The 18,172-nt window shown below is 36.5% G+C and overlaps 1 protein-coding gene across 6 annotated transcripts; it reads left to right on the plus strand.

Annotated features, from left to right (window-relative positions):
* Positions 1-1,520: 1,520 nt before the first annotated feature.
* HNRNPK (heterogeneous nuclear ribonucleoprotein K) lies at positions 1,521-17,088 on the plus strand. Of its 6 annotated transcripts, none has more exons than XM_085313302.1 (16): positions 1,521-1,634; positions 1,739-1,816; positions 2,618-2,728; positions 4,091-4,147; positions 5,611-5,654; positions 6,558-6,630; positions 7,196-7,309; positions 8,350-8,478; positions 8,987-9,294; positions 9,633-9,687; positions 11,269-11,331; positions 13,072-13,122; positions 15,015-15,036; positions 15,114-15,196; positions 15,609-15,778; positions 16,627-17,088. In XM_085313302.1, exons 2-16 carry the CDS (start codon positions 1,769-1,771, stop codon positions 16,655-16,657), a joined length of 1,359 nt encoding a protein of 452 aa, XP_085169428.1. In that variant the 5' UTR covers positions 1,521-1,634; positions 1,739-1,768; the 3' UTR covers positions 16,658-17,088. The 6 variants fall into 6 exon arrangements, with proteins under 6 accessions (XP_085169428.1, XP_085169436.1, XP_085169418.1 ...); XM_085313310.1 differs by having other exon boundaries at positions 1,522-1,634; positions 1,739-1,817; positions 2,631-2,728; positions 16,566-17,088; XM_085313292.1 differs by having other exon boundaries at positions 1,522-1,634; positions 16,566-17,088.
* Positions 17,089-18,172: the final 1,084 nt, after the last annotated feature.

The following is an 18,172-nucleotide window of genomic DNA, read 5'->3' on the forward strand; positions in this document are numbered from 1 at the left end:
AGGCCGCGCGAGGGGCCTGGCCGGGCGGCGGCCTGCAGTGGGGGCACGGGACCCCTGCGCCGCTGAGGGAGCGGAGCGGGGACCGCSCCGGCGTCTCCCAGTCTTTTACTCGAGCTTGTGGGAGTTGGTGCCGCGTTGCTCCTTCCGTGGCCGCTTTAGCCTTCCGGGGTTTTTGAAACCATTGCGTTAGACAGCCCCGCAGAGTCGATGTACACAGCAGAGCGCATTAACTAACGGAGAGCACCTTCAATACCTATGACTAAGGGGTATTTGAAGGGGCGTGAGCGTGATACAGTGTATTCTATTTCTTCCCCCTCAGCCCCAAGCTTATTGGGAGAGTCAGAGATTGTGTTCTGTTTCTTCCCCCTCAGCTCCAAGCTTATTGGGAGAGTCAGAGATGGAATGACCACGGTCTGAAAGGGCTAGACCTTTGAACCTTGTGCGATCTCCCTGCTTCCCCCCTGAAATACGGTTTTGGCAATGTCTGAGACTTAGCTACGCTTAAAGCAGATCGTTTTGTTAGCTCCCGTCGGGTATCTGGAAATATCAGTGTGTGCTGGGAAGGCAGTCACACTGCAGCGTCTGGTTGTGGGAGAGTGCGTGCCTACCGGCAGTGGCTTCTGATAGCATGCACAAGCAGAGCAACTGTTAATTAACAGCTGGTTCAGAGGATATTTAAAAAACTTAATGTATCTTATTCTTGTTCTTGAATTTGCAAGCAAGTTTTCACCTTTTGTTTAGGCCTTGGAACTTAAGGCAGTAAAATTCAAAGTTGAGGAGGAGCCTGTCATTCTTTGTTTGGCTGTATTGTCTGTAGAAAATGTGTGTTTGAAGAGAATAATAGGCCAAATTGTTTCTTCTGCCGGGAATTCTAATGTGACTTAGAAGTGTTCTCAGATGGACTTAAAAATTACAAGTAATTTTTACAAATTCACAAATTCACTCTTTCACAAAATCAGAGGAAAGTTCAGATGCTTTTGAGATTCTTAGTGCGTCTGTGAAGAGAATTATATGTAATTCTACTCCARTATTTTCAGCAGGATTTTTCTAAAAGGTGCTTGTGCGTAATTTTTGTTCACCTATTATGATTGAATGGAGGTGCGCTAAAATGTCTATTAGTAAGTTGATAAAGAATTTGTAAAATTAGTGCTGGTGGTTATCACACTTGGACTTTTTTTAGTCTAAATTGTTTAAACAATTGGAGCAGATTAAAAAAGTGCTCCTAAAAAAAGGAAATCCAAAACATGCGTTATGTAACATACTGTAATAGGAACTGTGTACTTGCTCACTTTAAGTATCATTTTCGATAAATGTGAATGTATGAAACTAGCAAATAACTGTAAACCAAGTTGTCTAGAATAATTCAGATTGTAGTTTTTTATCTGCAAGTTTGACTGTTACTTCTCCTCTTAGTCATGTGTTTGGCCTTGCTATGCTTTATCTTTTATAAAGAAAAGCTTTGCAGCAAGAGCTCAGGACAAATCCCCTTCTGCTATAGTGAGAGTCAGAGCTGTAAATGAACAGAGCCACAATTGATGTATGCTGTTTTTCCAGGCTCCTGAAGCAATAGGCTGTTGGGTTTTGATCCCGCCCAGAAACACTTGAGTTTTGCTCTGCAAGGATATATAATACCGGTAAGTTCTAGAAGCAGACATTTCTTTTTGCTGTTTCCTTTTACTACAATGCAGAGTTTGCTTTTTCACAAAATACATGTACTAGCTKTTTTATTCTGCAACAGGTTTTATCTGCCACCCAAGAATAAAAGGTAATGGAGACTGAACAACAGGAGGAGACTTTTACCAACACAGAGACAAATGGTAAATTTTTTAAATGACTATTTCATTTTGGAATGACCATTYGATATCTTAATGCTTCTAAATATTTTTAATGCTTTAACTGCATCAGATATGCTTGTATCAGCAGCAATTTTGCATTTTGCATATAGTCTTGCAATTTTTAATTATCCCATGTGGTTATACATYCTTTTGTATCATGAATACATAATTTTTCTTTGGGGATACTTCAGATATGCCATAAGTAGCTTAAAGTTACAGCTAAGGATTTGAAAATGTTTGATAGCTAAATATTCAGTACCTGTTTGGACAGTGTCATCATGGAAAAATACTGTTAGGCATGCTGTATTCCGTTTTATGTATTGCGGTTATTACACTACAGGTATGGACATATGTAAAATAGCTCTAAATACTCACTTCTTTTAAGAGCCTAAAGGATGTAATTAGTGGAGAAGTAAAGGCATTGGTATTAAGTTTATTCGTGCCAGCTTTTTGAATACTGTGTTGAAATGCAGCTTTTCTATTATTTCACCAGTATTTCAGTATTGGAAGAACTACTTCCGAGCCTTTTTGGTTCRAACATTTTTTTCCAATTGTAAGTTGTAGAAGAAATACCACCTAGGTGATATTTTTAAATGAGTTTTCAATAACTAATATAGGTTGAAGTAAAAAAGCTGTATTATAGCATCTCAGAGTGAATGTCAAAACTTAGTTTTGGGCTAATAGGAAAGAGTGCTTTATTAGAAGTACAATGCATAAGCTTCACRTACATTCCATTTTGTTAAAACTTAGAAAGTTAAAAAAATGTTTGTTTCCCCACTATGGACCTGTCTACAGGCAAACGTCCTGCGGAAGATATGGAAGAAGAGCAGGCCTTCAAAAGATCTCGAAATACAGATGAGATGGTTGAATTACGCATCCTGCTTCAGAGTAAAGTATGTCTTTTTATATCACCCTGTTACTGCTTAGGGCTTTTTTTTTTAAGACATTGGTGACACAACCGAAAACGCATTTTATGTTTACAAACAGCATTTGCTTTATTTAATGTAACATATTAAGAATAATTATTTGTGCATTAATGGTAGCAGTGTCTTGCCAACAGCATTATGTTAAATTATTTTTTTTCAAGGATAAGTCTTTAATGGACTATGAGACTTTACAATTTAAAAAATCTTGCTTAAAACAGAGCAGTAGAGATGATAACCTGTTTCTCATAGTTTTGAGAAGATTGTTATTTCGAGGAGAATGACTATATTAGTCTCTGGAAGCAAGCAATTTAGAGAATGATCAGCTAATGATTGTAAATTGAATGTGAGAATTAAGRTGAATTTTTCAGGATCTTACTAATTCTTCTGACATGTAAGTCGATTTGTATGTATCAACTGAAAGAAAAGTGGGAGTAACACTTAAGGGGTTGCAATAGCTTCATAGACTAGTTCAAATTATCACTAGAAAGTATTTATAATTGTTGGTGATAAACTTGATTCTACTGCATCGAAAGTCATTCAGTCTTTTGTGTTGGGACAAGGAGTGTTACCTTAACTCTGCATGGTATTTCTGACCTATATTCACATCATGTGGAATGTTGCAAGAYGTTCATGTGCTGTTAGAATCATGTATGAACTGCCATAGTAGAATAAAAGCCATAGTAACATGCAGTCCTTGAAATAACCTAGTAAAAATGCAGTTATATGGTTACAGTTCTTGAATATCTAGCAGTTTGTTCCTGTTGATTTTGTAGACGTGAGATTAGTGACTGTTTATATTGGCCTTAACCKTCTCGGACTGTACCGGTCTGTGCAGTCAGTTGAGATGCATAGCTATAATCCAGAAGCAATGCTTGAAATTATCAAGAAGTATTCGGAGTGGGAAAATGAAGTTTGCACACATTTTGAAACAAAAAAAAAGTGGTAAATCATTCACTTACACAGCCTATGAAATCCCAGAAGATASGTTTTCCAAAGTCGTATTCCAACTATGAGATTGTTTTAACACAGACAGAATTGCCTAGCAACTTAAATTTGGAATTAAAACTATGTAAGTTGCAAAACTGAATATATTTATCTCTTTCCTCTGTTGAGTGGTAAGAGCTGTGTTAGCCTTTTTTTCCATTGACAAAGTATGTCAGTTTATTATTAATTTAATATGAACCTTTCACAAGCAACACACTCCCTCTCCCCCTGGCACAATGCATTGCAGGGGGTAATGCAGAAAGAAATGCATCATTCTTAGTTTTCAGTTCAGAAGCATAGACTACCATGTTGGCATAATGTTAACTTCTGAAAACTGTTTTTCAGAATGCTGGAGCAGTGATTGGAAAAGGTGGCAAAAATATTAAGGCACTTCGTACAGACGTGAGTATATATGAGTTTGAACTAATTTAACACCAATTCTTTCAGAGCACTACATTGAAAACTTGATTGCGTGCATTTCTAGAAATTGAGGAATTCAGTTCTAGGCATCAATAGTCTAGTTACAAGCCATTTTTAATGATTGTTAGAATAGATAACTTAGTTTTTCAGTTTGTATTTTAATTAAACCCCAGCTTGAGTCATATAGGAGGAGAGGTTTATATTAAACCTCTTTGCTTTCTAAAAGGATTCCATTAAATTACACACTTCAAGTGAGTTAACATCTTAATTAGAAATATTGATACAGCTTAAAACCCTTAATTGTACCATTTCCCACGTGTGTGAATCTRTTACAGTACTACTGAAACCATTGCAGGTGGCTGGCTTAAACCAGTAATAAGAGAAATTCTTTTAACTTCCTTAAAAAACAAACAAAACTGTCCATCTGTTCTTTCTTCAACAGCTTGCACATGAAGCACAAAAACATTAATGTTAAGGTTGCATGATTTAAATATGGGTATAGTACAGTAAAGATACATTTATTCTATTAGTTGGAAGCATTTCTAAATGGTCATGACTTATTTACATATTCACACTTTATAGTGGGTTGACTCTTGTGATTAGACACATGTTCAGCGTTAATGTTATGTATTTATAAAACTTGGCAGTGCTTCTTAAATTCCATTTGTTTACACTCCTGTACTTAACATCAGCTACGATTTCAGCAATTTTTCAAGCAGTAATCTGTTCAACACAATATTTGGTAATATATCATTACACAATCGGTTCCAACTGAGTTCATAAACTATAGCAACCAGRATTGAGGATTAAGATGAAATAGTTAGGAATCATACGTACACTCACTTACTTCGGCAACTAGTGTTTTCGTCTTTTTTTTATTTTTTTTTTAAGTAAATAAATAAATCACTTAAGTCCAGATATTTTAGACTGTTCTGGAACTTTCCCGATTTGCCCAAGGCTTTTGTCATATGGATCTTGACAGGTTTTGTGTCTACCCTCATGAGCCAGCCTGCTACTGAAACATCGTATGTTAAAAGTAAAAAGTAGTTTAGTCAGATCAAGTAACTCACTTTTAAGGTCCATACTGTTAAGCCACAGTCGATGTAGCAATCCGTTATTGTGTTAGTCTTCAGAACAACTTAAACTTGTTTCATTAATTGAGAGTAATGAGTATAGTTTGTATTAAATTAAAATTTATTGCTTTTCCCCCTTTTCCCTCTCCTTGTTTTTTTGGCCATATATCTCCGTTGCCCATGTACTGGATCGACTTGCCCCTGCGTTGCCCACCATGACGTTGGCCCATCCGCCCCTGAACGCCCATGTGAAAACCCTGGTTGGCTATGCCCAAAAATGTGCTCGTTGCCAAACGGGTACCATACTTGACAACTTCCGATTGAATACCCATGCCCAATGCCAACATCCACGAACGCCAATGACCAATGCAGTACAATGCCAGTGTTTCAGTCCCAGACAGCAGTGGCCCCGAGCGGTATGTCCCAACAGTTTATGCCTCACTGCCTGATTAGAAAGAGAGAAATGTATTTTATTACCTGCCTTTTATATAATTAAATAGTATCCCCTTATAGACGGTGTATTGTTTTTTCAAGTTTTCTGTCTTATTTTCCCCATTAAGTCTTTTTGTCACTGAACTTTTACGTGAGTTGCCCACCCAAACAATCCACTAATTTTATTTCAATGGAAGGAGCACAGCTTCAAGTGTTGCATATTCGCTGCATTGTAAATCAAATTGTTTCAAAATAGTCTCTCGCTCTGTCTTTGTGGCCCACCTTGCTCCCCCCAACATTGCCTGTTCATAATTTTCTGATGAAATGCTAACTCTCTGGTTCACTTTACTTCACTTCTCATTTGTGTTGTTTTTTTTTTGTCTTGCATTTGTATTTGTTTTCTTGCGGAGCCCATTAGTAATCTAATTTCTAACTGGTCTCATAACCTTACTCCAAATATAATGTTCACCACTCGCATATCCCCACTTTTTCTACGAGAAGGTGTGCCAGTTTTACCAATGTAATAGCGAGGGTATCCTAAATTAGTGGTGGCGGGGAACATGAATATTCACTTCTACTTTCAGTTATGCGTCAATTTCTTGCCCACTTAATCTGAGCCCTTCCAAAGCCCATTCTCTCTTTCTCTTTCTCTCTCTGCAAGACCTACCTAATCTTAAAGTTATCATGCATATATATTGGGCATAAACAAAGATGCATGTGTTGTAAATTCATTTAACAGGCTTACTTTAAATGGGGAATATTAATTGTAAGTTCTTCTGTGTAGTAAATCTTGTTAGATTTTTGTGCATGATTATGAACACAAAACTTACTTTCTCTTCTTCTTTTCTACCTTCTGCGTATTATCTGGTACTTATGGCCTTTGACAGCATCTTGAGTATAAGTGCAGATATAGAGACAATTGGAGAAATCTTGAAGAAGATTATCCCTACTTTAGAAGAGGTAAGTTTTTTAGGTTTGTTTTTTCTTCATTGGTACAAGTTTAGCCTTTAAAACAAAATGATTATATACTATTTTATTCTATCAGAAAATAAAAACAGCCTGTTCTTTWAAAAAGACCTGAAACTCTCAAACTATTCTGGCGTTCTGTTTTTTGTAGGGGATGGTGACGGTCTCTGCGTACTAAATCAGTGTTTAGAATCGTGTCCTCCCTTTTAAAATAACCCGTCTCCTGACTTTTTGGGGCCCAACTTTGATGTAGCTGTACTTTAATCTTGCCTTGTATGCTGCCTTGGCTTTGTTTAAAAGAAAAAGTGTGTTACACTATTTGATAACTTTCTATACAAATTTAAGAAGGCACACTGTGTGATGAAAGAAGGAAAGCTAATCTGACGTTACTTCACTTTGGGGCAAGGTGCATAAGTAGTTGTGATTCTGTCTTAGTAAATACAGAATTACAGTTCAGTGACAAATTAGGTCCATAGCATGGTGTTTGGGGAAGAAAAAAMCAGTATTTTAAATATTTTCTGGGAATAATAGTCTTTGTTTACATGACTCTTACTTACAGTATCAACACTACAAAGGCAGTGACTTCGACTGTGAATTAAGACTTCTAATTCACCAAAGTCTGGCAGGAGGAATTATTGGTGTCAAGGGTGCTAAAATCAAAGAACTCAGAGAGGTACTGTTTCCTATTCTTTTTAGATATGACTTCTGATGTACGAACAGCTTAGTGTTTTGTGTTCATAAGCAGTAAGGGTTKGTATCTTCTGTAAAGTAATTCCTTACAACATACTTCATACTTGGTTTCTCTGTACCGATAAAATCTGTGAGTTACATATTACAACTTTCTTGCAAGCCCTCAGAAATAAAGTGTCTGTTTGTGATAGAGGACTTTGCACCAAGCTTTTAAACATGTGAGTAGCAGAGCAATCTATATAAAGAAAAGATTTTATTTCATTTAATGAGAACAGCATTCATCACTTTTTTGGAATGAATTATGGAGTAGACCAGGTATATTGATGTGAAAGACATGCAAAACAGTTTAGAGTGATYGTATCTCCATGAACTAAGATGATAACGTTCGAACTTTTTATAATACAGAATATTCAAAAATTTTTTCCACTTTGAGAATGATTATTTTCTATCAGTGGAAGAATAAGGTTATATTCTAAAAAGCGAGTGGTCTTTATGAATCTGGAGAGTTGTGTTGTCTTTTCCCTGGCATTGTGTCAAGGCAATTTCAGATCAATTTAGGTGTAAGCTGTATTTTTGTGCGGATTGCAGAGGTAAAATGACTAGGCATAATCCTAGCAACATCACTGTTTTGCCTCCAGAGTATGTTTTTACAGTGTACGCAGTATAACACACCTTGGAAGCTCACAGGCTCACAATGGATATGTTGTTCTTTTGCTAATACTTAATTGAATGACAGTATAGATGAGCCAAAAATGAAAGATAAGAAATTAAGTTTCTCCTTTTTACTAGCATTTCATACAAAATGATGTCATTGTAGATCTTTAAAAGATAGTTTGCTAAACTTAACTTTCTTGTYAGAGCTCAGGAGCAAACATACAGTTAAAATGACTGAGTTGAATAGGGTAGTTTTGATTTTTTAAAAACGTGATTTTAATGTCTATTACCCTTTTTGTTTTCAGTAAGTTTATAATAAAGTCGTTTAAAATACTTGTATTTGAAAATCTTGAGCTTTTTCTTCCATAGAACACTCAGACTACCATTAAGCTCTTCCAAGAGTGTTGTCCTCATTCCACTGACAGAGTGGTGCTTATTGGAGGAAAACCAGATAGAGTTGTGGAATGTATCAAGATTATCCTGGATCTTATCTCTGAGGTAACGTGTGTTAAATAGGTTTATTCTGTTTTTTCAATGGCCTTCATGAAAGTTAAGGGATGATTTGGATGGAAAATCCTGTCTTTTCATGTGTATTTTGAATTTGGTACCTCTTACTTCTGCGTAACAAGGTGCTGGACAGTTATCTGCCATTCTTTGTTTTGAATTTGGGATGCACATTACAGGAGAGGGAAGCTTTGGTACAAGTAAGCCATTATTTGTGTTTTGCATATTGTTAAGATACAAAATAAAAGTTGGAGAAGAAGGGATGCAAGTTTAAGTCCTATTGATCAGTAACAGGAGGTTCGTTATCATAGTGAAAATCATAGGAAGCATATCACCTTTTTTTTTTCTGGATAAAATGATAGCCTTTCTAGATAGCGGGGTTAAATAGTCATAGCATTTTCCAGAATATATAGTTTCATATTTATGTTTAATATTGATTAAACAGGCTAACTGTTAACAGTCAGTGCTAACTCAGGCAGGGTTTTTGTTTTGATTGTTTTAGTCTCCAATTAAAGGACGGGCCCAGCCTTACGATCCCAATTTCTATGATGAAACGTATGACTATGGTGGCTTCACAATGATGTTTGATGATAGAAGGGGACGTCCTGTAGGCTTTCCAATGCGTGGAAGAGGAGGTTTTGATCGAATGCCTCCTGGTCGTGGTGGACGACCTATGCCTCCATCAAGAAGAGACTATGATGATATGAGCCCTCGCAGAGGACCTCCACCACCTCCCCCAGGTCGTGGAGGCAGAGGTGGCAGCAGAGCTCGTAATCTTCCTCTTCCTCCTCCACCACCTCCTCGTGGCGGGTGAGTTGTTGTATGAATACATTGTGCAAAACTCAAATAGAATTTGTTGAWTCATGTTTGTATTTCACACTTTCATATTGGTAGGGATTATGCAGGATCAAGTGTTTATTGCACCAGCCTATTTCGGAAAGTATTTTAATTGAATTATTTGCTGTACTGTAGCAGTCTACTAGTACTTACAGATGGTAGTTCTTTTTTTTTTTTTTTTGTAATGCCATTTCGAACTTGGATAAAGTAGTCAGAATTTCTGAGTTTTATGTATATCATGAATATGAAAATTTGGAGTATACAAACCAGTTTACAACASAAGTGACATGCTGCTGCTTTTCTCATTTTAGAGATCTTATGTCTTACGACCGAAGGGGCAGACCTGGAGACCGTTATGATGGAATGGTAGGAATTGAAAATTCAAATTATTTTATTTAGTGAATACAGTTAGGACTTTCTGAAGAAACTTGAGTCCATGTATTTAAATAAGGGGCATGTGTGCACCTGATAGAATTTGGTGTTATCAAAGTGTTTTGTCCATACAGATGATCCTTCCTGATGAGGAATGTTTGGAATGTGAAGAGTCACTTGGGGCATAAAGAGTATGTGGGGTGCAATCTGCTCCAGTGTCTGTCTTTTCCTCCTACCATGAACGGTGGTATAGAAAGTTAGCTATGCTCTACCTTGCAGATTTAATTATACTGACCTTTTACGTTGGGGGGAGGGGAGGGGTTATTTTAATGATGTCAGAAATAGGAATTGGGAGAAAATAAATCAAAAGAATCTTCTCTTAAATTCTGCTAACAAGACAGTCTTTGATTCAGGCAGGCATTCTTAATGCATCTGTTAGGAAACTTGACTAGTATCTTTGTAGATCTCCAGTTGGTCTGGCAGATTATTGCTTTTTCAAACCAGTTGTTGCAATTTTTTTGCCAATTTCTGTGTTTGCCAAAAAAAAAAAAGTGATTCCAGATGTTTTGGAAATCAGTGATCAAGGCCACTGATAAGTTGGTGGTATTGGATATACTGAATAATGTCAATGCTAACTGCTGCAGAAGAAACAAATTTCATAAGATACGGAAGCTTYAAAGGTAGTCTTCCATTGTACACTCTGAAATGCTTTTTTCTAGTAGTCACCTGCTGTTGTACTAGACTCCTTTTTCTTGGGAATAGAAATCATGGGCATTAAGGAGTTAAAGATCTGGAGTAACAATCTTTGTTTCTCCTCTGACTGTTTGGCACTTTACTAAAAATGACAGATGAGACGATATTTTTTTGTGGATGGAAGAGGAAGGGATGGAGAGGAGCTGTGAACTGGACTACCTAAACAAGCTTTACACTTTGCCTCCGTCTGGGAGGAAAACTTACTGGAAGTAGGTATTAAAGGAATGTCAAAATTGGGGCACCAGAAGCTWGTCAGAAATATTGAAAGACTTAAAATTTCTAATTTTTTGGGGACTCTGTCCAACCTGACTTTTATCAGGTTGATCTTGGCTTTCTTGACATGAGTTTCTGCAAGTACGTAAGTTTTCATTGCCCGTTTTCTCTGTTCCAATATGCAATTTTTTCTTGTTGCAGTGGAATTGCTCTTCATTTTTGATAACATTATAACAGAATTTCGTAGCCTRTCTAAACTGAGGACTGCTTCGCAACATAGATTGCATTTAATGTCTAGTTTTAGGTAGCCATAATCCCAGCATCCTTAGTTATAGAAGCAGATGAGAAGTTCTCTGAGGGATTGTGAGGCTGAAACTGTTAAGTGTGATGCCAGAAACATAAAGTCTTCCAATGCTGGCATTCGTTTCGTATAGAAAACATTCTCTAGCAAAACATACAATATGTGTGAAAGGCTGATTTCAAAGAGTAGGAACGCTTATTTTATGTAGATGTTTYGAAAAAAACAAGATTTTGTTCAGACCAAGATCGAGATCTTAGATACTGAACATACAAAAATCCGCACTTACTGCTAGTTCTCCTTTCCACTAGAGGCAGAAAGATTCGGTAGTTCAAGACTGGATGCTGAACCTTGAATTTTCTGGAATTTCTGAGGTATTGACAGTGTGGTAAATGTTAAGATGGGAGGAAAAATTTTGAATTGAAAAAAAAAATCACCTTGTCCTTATAATGTCCCCCACATAACAAAATAGTTGTCTCTTAGTCTGGTTTACAGTTGTAACCGGGCACTACTAGTTAAAAGAGTTCACTTGGTTTATAATCTCTTTTCTGAAGCTGTTTCCTAAAGGAGAGGCATTTGTTGTTTCTCTATTACAGAACTATATGTTTAAGGCTGTAACAACTCCAGATCAAATGCCTGTGAACCATAAAAGATATTTTGATAGTTGAGGAAACCTGATTGTGTGTATTCCTGCTGTTTCTAAATACCTGTTGGCATAGGAGTGTTCAGATATATAAACACAAATATATAAAGTGGACRAGCATAAAAAGCCATTTATCCTTTTTTTTTTATTAAAAAAAGGTCAATTCTTAGAGTTTCCAAAGTATTTTTAAATCTGAGTTGAGAAGTAAATTAGAATGTCTTTTCAAGGTGGAGTATATATCCAGACTTCTAATCTTTCTTCRCTTATTCAAATGGTTCCCAGTTCTTGATACTTCTAACATATTCTTACATACGTGCACCTTTATGTATCTGTATAAACACTTCAACAGAGGTATGCACATTAAGAATACTGAATGTATTTTGTATTTAAGTGATCTGACATTTAAAAAGTATGTRAGAAACTAGTAAAGGAAAAACATTTGTCAACTCCTATGTTTGAGTTTAAATACAGGAAGAAATTAACAAAACTTCACTCTTTTAGGTTAGTGCCTCAAAAATGAGGGAAAATTTTAACAAGAATTTGCTGCTGTCAGTTTGGGTGGCATATGTCTTTCATTAAATTTAAAAGTTAATGCAGTTCTTGTTTACTGTGTTTGTTGCCCTATTCAGCCAGTGTTTCATTTGGTTTCCATGTTAGGTGCGAGTAGTAGCAAGCACAAATGAGTCTGTAGAGTACCAGTGAACTTTTGTATTTTAGTGTGCTGTTCATGTTCTGTCTTACACATTTATTTTTTAATCCTGCATAGATTTTTGGATTCATAGTAACTTAAAGTGGATTCTCCAAATTATATGTTTATATTGTCTGCGGACTTCACAGCACTTGTTTTAGAGTTGTGAAGGAAACATTCTAAATACCACTTTTTAAAATTACATTGCTAATAAAATTAATTGTGGATTGCTAGCTAGTTCTTTGCTGCATGAGGTGTATGGAAGTGAATTAATAAAAATACGGTAAGCTGTGTCCTTCTTACTGGACCTGCTGTTGATACAGAGATAATGATCGGTTTTAGTCTTTCAAAGTGCTCTTAAAAAAAAAAAAAAAAAAAGCTTGAGAAATAAAAGATTTTAATACCTATAGGTAATACCTTTTGGTAAATGGTATTTTTGTAGCACTTAAAGGTCTTTGGAGAAAAAAATCTATTAAAACTTTGCCCTACCCTTGTTTGTCTGGCAGTCTTTGCAAGAGGAAAATCTGTTTACACTACAGAAAGAGAGAAGAAATTAATCAGTTAGCGTACCCCTACAGTGAAAGTAGAAGTGAACAAACCTTGTCACTCGTCTGAGTTAAATACTTTTTGAGTCTCTGTAGTGGATTAGGTGTTAAGGAAAATATTTTTATATACCTGTATGTATGTGTTTGCTTGCAATGCAAAGTTACTTGTAAACCTCCTTGAGAYGAACTTAATTTGGATTCATTTCCTCTTTTTCTCATGTCATGTTGTGCCTGGAAGATGATGCAGTGTCATGTGGATGCCTGTGATGACATGCAGCCGCCAGAATTGGTGAGTGTGTTCATGCTTTTATTTGGCTACTTTAATAGTTCATTTTGAGAAAATAACTTATTTGAATTGGTTTAATAATAACTAGAATTGCCTGAGCTTGAGTTTAGTGAGTGGCAGCTTGCAGCTATTGAAAATCCGTAAGGCTGTTCTTCTGATGCAGAGTATTGGCAGTTTATATCCTAACAGTGTGTCCTACGTTACAGAAGGAGCAGCATAGCCAAAAGAGAGGAGCTTTTCTGTTGTATTGCTTTATGTACCCCATTTTACTGTTCTAAGTTGTAACTGTCATAACCTTTCTTTTTCAATAGCAGTGGTGGTGTGTGCATTTAGGATATCTATTTTGTGTTAACTTCATGTTGTGTTTTCTCATGTTACAAACAAGGAACTTTAAAAATGGGTCTTTGCTTATAGTTGAGGATAAACTATTCTGCATTACTTATCTCTGTATTTTAAACTATCGCATTTAATTGTACTGATTTGTGATCATCAAATTCCTTACTCCTAAGGGGTCTTAGGAAGGAAAGTTTGAAGGGAGTAGTCAAATGTTTATGCTATGTAGAAGATGAAGTGCTGCCGAATATTAAACATCGGTTCTTAGCTTACATAAACACTGCAGCTGTAATTACTTCAGTCATCTACTGTCAAATTCATTTGCTATTCTGTAGTCTGGGGAGTAGAGCTGGGAAATAAAAGAAAGAAATGTTCATTAAAACAGAAAAGCCCAAAAAAGAAACCCCGTGCAAAACACCAGCAGAAATAATTGTGTCTTTTTATAAAATGTGCACCTCTGATCAGCCTCTGAATTAAGTCCTAAGCAGTGGCCTTCATTCTCCTGTATTTTGCACTCCAGTACATGTTCTATTATGCTGTATTACAATCTCTATTGCTAAGCAACATGATTACACAATATAGGTTGCTTAGAAACAGATAATCAGCTGAACACTCTAGTCTGAATAGCTTCCATTTTGATGTTGTTGCAAAAAGATAAAAGGTGGTTTAGGTTGTGAGGGGAAGGGAGAGTTGGTCTATTACAGTCTGAGACAGGTAATTCACACAAGTKTCTGCATTCTGAAGTTCAGTGATCTTGTTTAAGTTGACTACTGGAAAAGTGTGCACATGTATTTTCCACTTCCATAAGAAGGTAAAAAAAACGGAGTTTTGTACATTTAGAAGGCATTAAAACAAATTAAGCATTTGATAACAATTACCAGTCTACAAATTCTAGAAATAAAAGCAGTTAGGAGTGCTGCATTTCAGTGATTTGGATTTGGTGTTCAGTAGTTTTAGCAGAATGGCAGTAATGTATGTTGTGATTGTCCCTTGCACAAAGGAGGATTGTAGCATAATCTTTATGGAGAGATCAGTTACTAAGGTATTTCTGGAATTGAACTGGTTTTTCATCAAGATACAGATGAAGTAGAAGTGTTGACAATTTATGGAGCAATCCTTCTGACCCCGGAAACTGAGGTTTCCATATCTCCTAAGCTATACGGGATGTAGTAATAAAGCTGAACTCGGATCTTCTGATTTGCATGTTAGCTATTGGAAGGTCAGCAGTAGGCCAGTGTCAAGAACTGTCTACTACCAGTAGGGTAATTTGATAAGCTGGTATGGCTGGATCCTTAATATTATTTGATGCTGTATTCTCAGAAGTTTTAACAGGACAGGATAAGAGGTGTAAGAGATTTCTCCATCGCTATCACCACCACCTTTGTCCTCTCCCATCAGAATGCCTTTGACACTTCTGTATTTATAGTAAGGTGGTTTGGAGGTAGGGATATTTGCCTAAAACAGACTCAAAGGTAACAGTGTGGTACTTAAGATGAAAACATGTTAATGAAGCATGGCTATTTGCTATTTAAGGGATTTTTGTTTCTCTCTTTTTCTTATAGTTTGAGGGTGGCTCTGGATATGGTAAGTTTTCATACAGAATTTTTACATGCACTTTGTTACTTAGTCACTGAAGGGCTTGATGCATACGTTTAAATCAGACTATTCTTATGCAGGGGGCCGTGGTTCATACGGAGATCTTGGTGGACCCATCATCACAACACAAGTAACGATTCCCAAAGATGTAAGTTGATTTTGCTTACAATCAGCCTTTGCTCAGACTGYATAAGTAAATCATAATAATTTTGGGTGCTTGACAAGTACTTCTAACATAAAATAAGTATTCCTAAATTGCCCAAGATCTACTCTTCAGCATGTTCGTTTTGTGACTTCAGTGACACGCTGAACAATTGCATTAATTGTTATTACTGAATAATAGAAATGGTCTATGTAGCTGCTTTTGTGCAAATGAGCAGCTTGTTCTTTCAACCTTGTATTGCCTATGTTTATCAATAAATATTGCAGAGGTTCTTTTTTGGCTGTTTCCATTGAAATTCTTAAATTCATGGAAGCTAGTTGAACACTACTGTGACATCTGTAACTGCTTTTACAGAGAAAGTTGCATCAAAAAACGAATGCTTTGTTTTGTCCCCTAGTTGGCTGGATCTATTATTGGAAAGGGAGGCCAGAGAATCAAACAAATACGTCATGAGTCAGGAGCTTCGATCAAAATTGATGAACCATTAGAAGGTTCAGAAGATCGGATAATAACTATTACGGGAACACAGGACCAGATACAAAATGCACAGTATTTACTGCAGAACAGGCAAGTTGAAGCTTAATGCTGTCCTTAGTATCAATTTTAAACAGGCTTTTTTCCCTACTACATTCTAAAGCTCTTCTCTGTGATGTAGCTTCTAGAAGGCAGGTTTTAAGTAACTATTTGAACCTAACTTCTCCAGTTGGTAGTTCTGCCTTGATTCTCTTCTGTTCTCCATTCAAACTAAAATGAAGACACCCTCAAAACTAATCTTACTGGAAGACACCTTAACAGAGAGCAGTCCTCTCATTTCTCTGGTGAAAACTGCTGCAAAAAACTACTTGTAATAAATTACATAGAGCCTGTAGAAAATATAGAAGATTTCAGTGGATGTTGGTCTAGTTCTGTGTGGAAGACTAGTGATTTTGTTGTTTTTAGATAACTAAATTGACAACAAATCACAGTCTGCCATATGGCACAGGCCATGCCTCTACAGGACAAGTTGAAATCGATTGGTGCTGTTAATGCAGCATTTCACACCTTGCTGGCATTACTTTTTGTCTTTACTGCCAAATATTAACAACTTCAGATCTATTTTGCTTAATTTTGCTTTATTAACATGTTGGCTATCATAGCAATTTTTAATGTCTAACTTGAATGTTTGGCTTTAGACTACTAATAYTTGAATGTGTTTAAAATCATCCTATAATTATTAGCCATTATCTTTAAAAATTAATTACTCCTAAACGTTTTAGGAGTTCATAATTTAATCTTTAAGAATGTCATTGTGAATATTGATGCAAGATGTATGGTCAATCATTCTAATACATGCTTTTTTCTTTTTCTTTTATAGTGTGAAGCAGTATGCAGATGTTGAAGGATTCTAATGCAAGATTATTTTTTCTTTTTTATAGTGTGAAGCAGTATTCTGGAAAGTTTTTCTAAGACTAGTGAAGAACTGAAGGAGTCCTGCACCCTTTTTTTTTTTTTATCTGCTTCTGTTTAAAAAGCCAACATTCCTCTGCTTCATAGGTGTTCTGCATTTGAGGTGTAGTGGAATCTTTGCTGTCCACCAGATGTAATGTTTTAGTTCTTACAAATATTTGGGGGGAGGGAAAGGGCGCGCGAGACTAACATTGAAATTTTGAAACAGCAGCAGAGAGAGTGGATTTTATTTTTATTCATTGTTGGTGGTAAATTGTAATGTTTTCTGTAACTATTGTGAACACCTTGCTTTATGTACACTGTATTTTTTTTGAAGGGGGGAGAATACTGGTAGTCCATGTGTCCCTGGCATCCTTTAAGAGCAGTGTGCAGAATGTAATGCTCTTTTGTAAGAAACGTTTTATGATTTTTAAATAAATTTAGTGAACCTATTCTTGGTGGTCATTATTTTTAGATATGCATAAGGTGATATCTAAAATATATACCCTCCTCCTCCCCCCCTTCCCAAGAAGATGCATAAATGAAAGTTGCTGTTAAGCTTGCTCTTCTGCTTATTTGACATAGACAGAGTTAAGTGTTCTTGGTAAATTAAAGAAACAGTGTGAAAACAATAGCTCAGCTTTGCTATTTGGCAAAAAGCAAAAATACGCAAATGTTGTGTAAAATTTGATTTTTTTGCAAATGTTTGGCCCTCTTTGCAGTACATATATATATTGGTGACAGTATATAAATAAAATATTTAAAAAATGTGATGTCACTGAGTTACAGAGGTAAAGTACACCTAATTCTAGACAGCTTGCTTAATGCAAATAGTACTGTTAGAAATGGCAGTTGGTGTACCATTAACGATTGAGTTCTAGTTTTCAGAGCTTTCATTTGTATGAGGTAGAAATTCTTAAGAATTGGCAAATTGACAGTATCTAACTCTGTAATTTGTTTTTCATTGTATACAGACTTAAACTTGTTTGATTTCCCTGTTGTATGTTTAATTCCATAGGAAATATTTGTGAAATTAAAAAAGATAAAAGTACCTCTGACTATCTCATGTAATACTTTGGCATTTGTATTTATAGTTYATAAGTTTTAATTTCACTTCCTAAATAAAAACAGTTAAAAAATGCAAAAGAACTTTCCATGTCTGGATGTGGTGGATCCAGAGTAAGAGTGGATTCTTTCACTGTTTTTATTGGTTCTGGAGCATTTTACTCTTCTCAGCTCTTTCACTGTCTGGGTAATTCCTGTCATAACAGACAGCTGTACTTACCTTGTAGTGGGAAGCAGCCAGGAGGTGGAGGAAAAAAGAAGAAACGACTGCTTTTGTCCAGGGGAAGGAGGGTGCCGGTAGCTCTACGCAGGGGTGGAATTGGCCCTTCCTGGAGAAAGGCGAGACCGTAAGTTACGTGGGGAAATAGCGCAGGGAAAGGCGCCGGAGCGACGGGGAATGCTGTGGCGCAGCGGCGCTGCGCGTTCGCGGCGCCTTGGGGCGGGCGCGGGCCGGGAGGGCGCGCGCGCTGC

The sequence above is a fragment of the Rhea americana genome, unplaced genomic scaffold (genome assembly GCF_003343005.1).
Source record: "Rhea americana isolate MKP2758 unplaced genomic scaffold, rheAme1 scaffold_11, whole genome shotgun sequence".
Taxonomy (NCBI): domain Eukaryota; kingdom Metazoa; phylum Chordata; class Aves; order Rheiformes; family Rheidae; genus Rhea; species Rhea americana.

What these genes read in the sequence shown, in the direction of transcription:
- HNRNPK (XM_085313292.1), top strand. Translation starts at nt 1,769, where the DNA reads ATGGAGACTGAACAACAGGAGGAGACTTTTACCAACACAGAGACAAAT. An exon ending in GCATCCTGCTTCAGAGTAAA is followed by an intron (nt 2,729 to 4,090) that starts GTATGTCTTTTT and finishes ACTGTTTTTCAG; the next exon opens with AATGCTGGAGCAGTGATTGG. An exon ending in ACATGCAGCCGCCAGAATTG is followed by an intron (nt 13,123 to 15,014) that starts GTGAGTGTGTTC and finishes TTTTTCTTATAG; the next exon opens with TTTGAGGGTGGCTCTGGATA.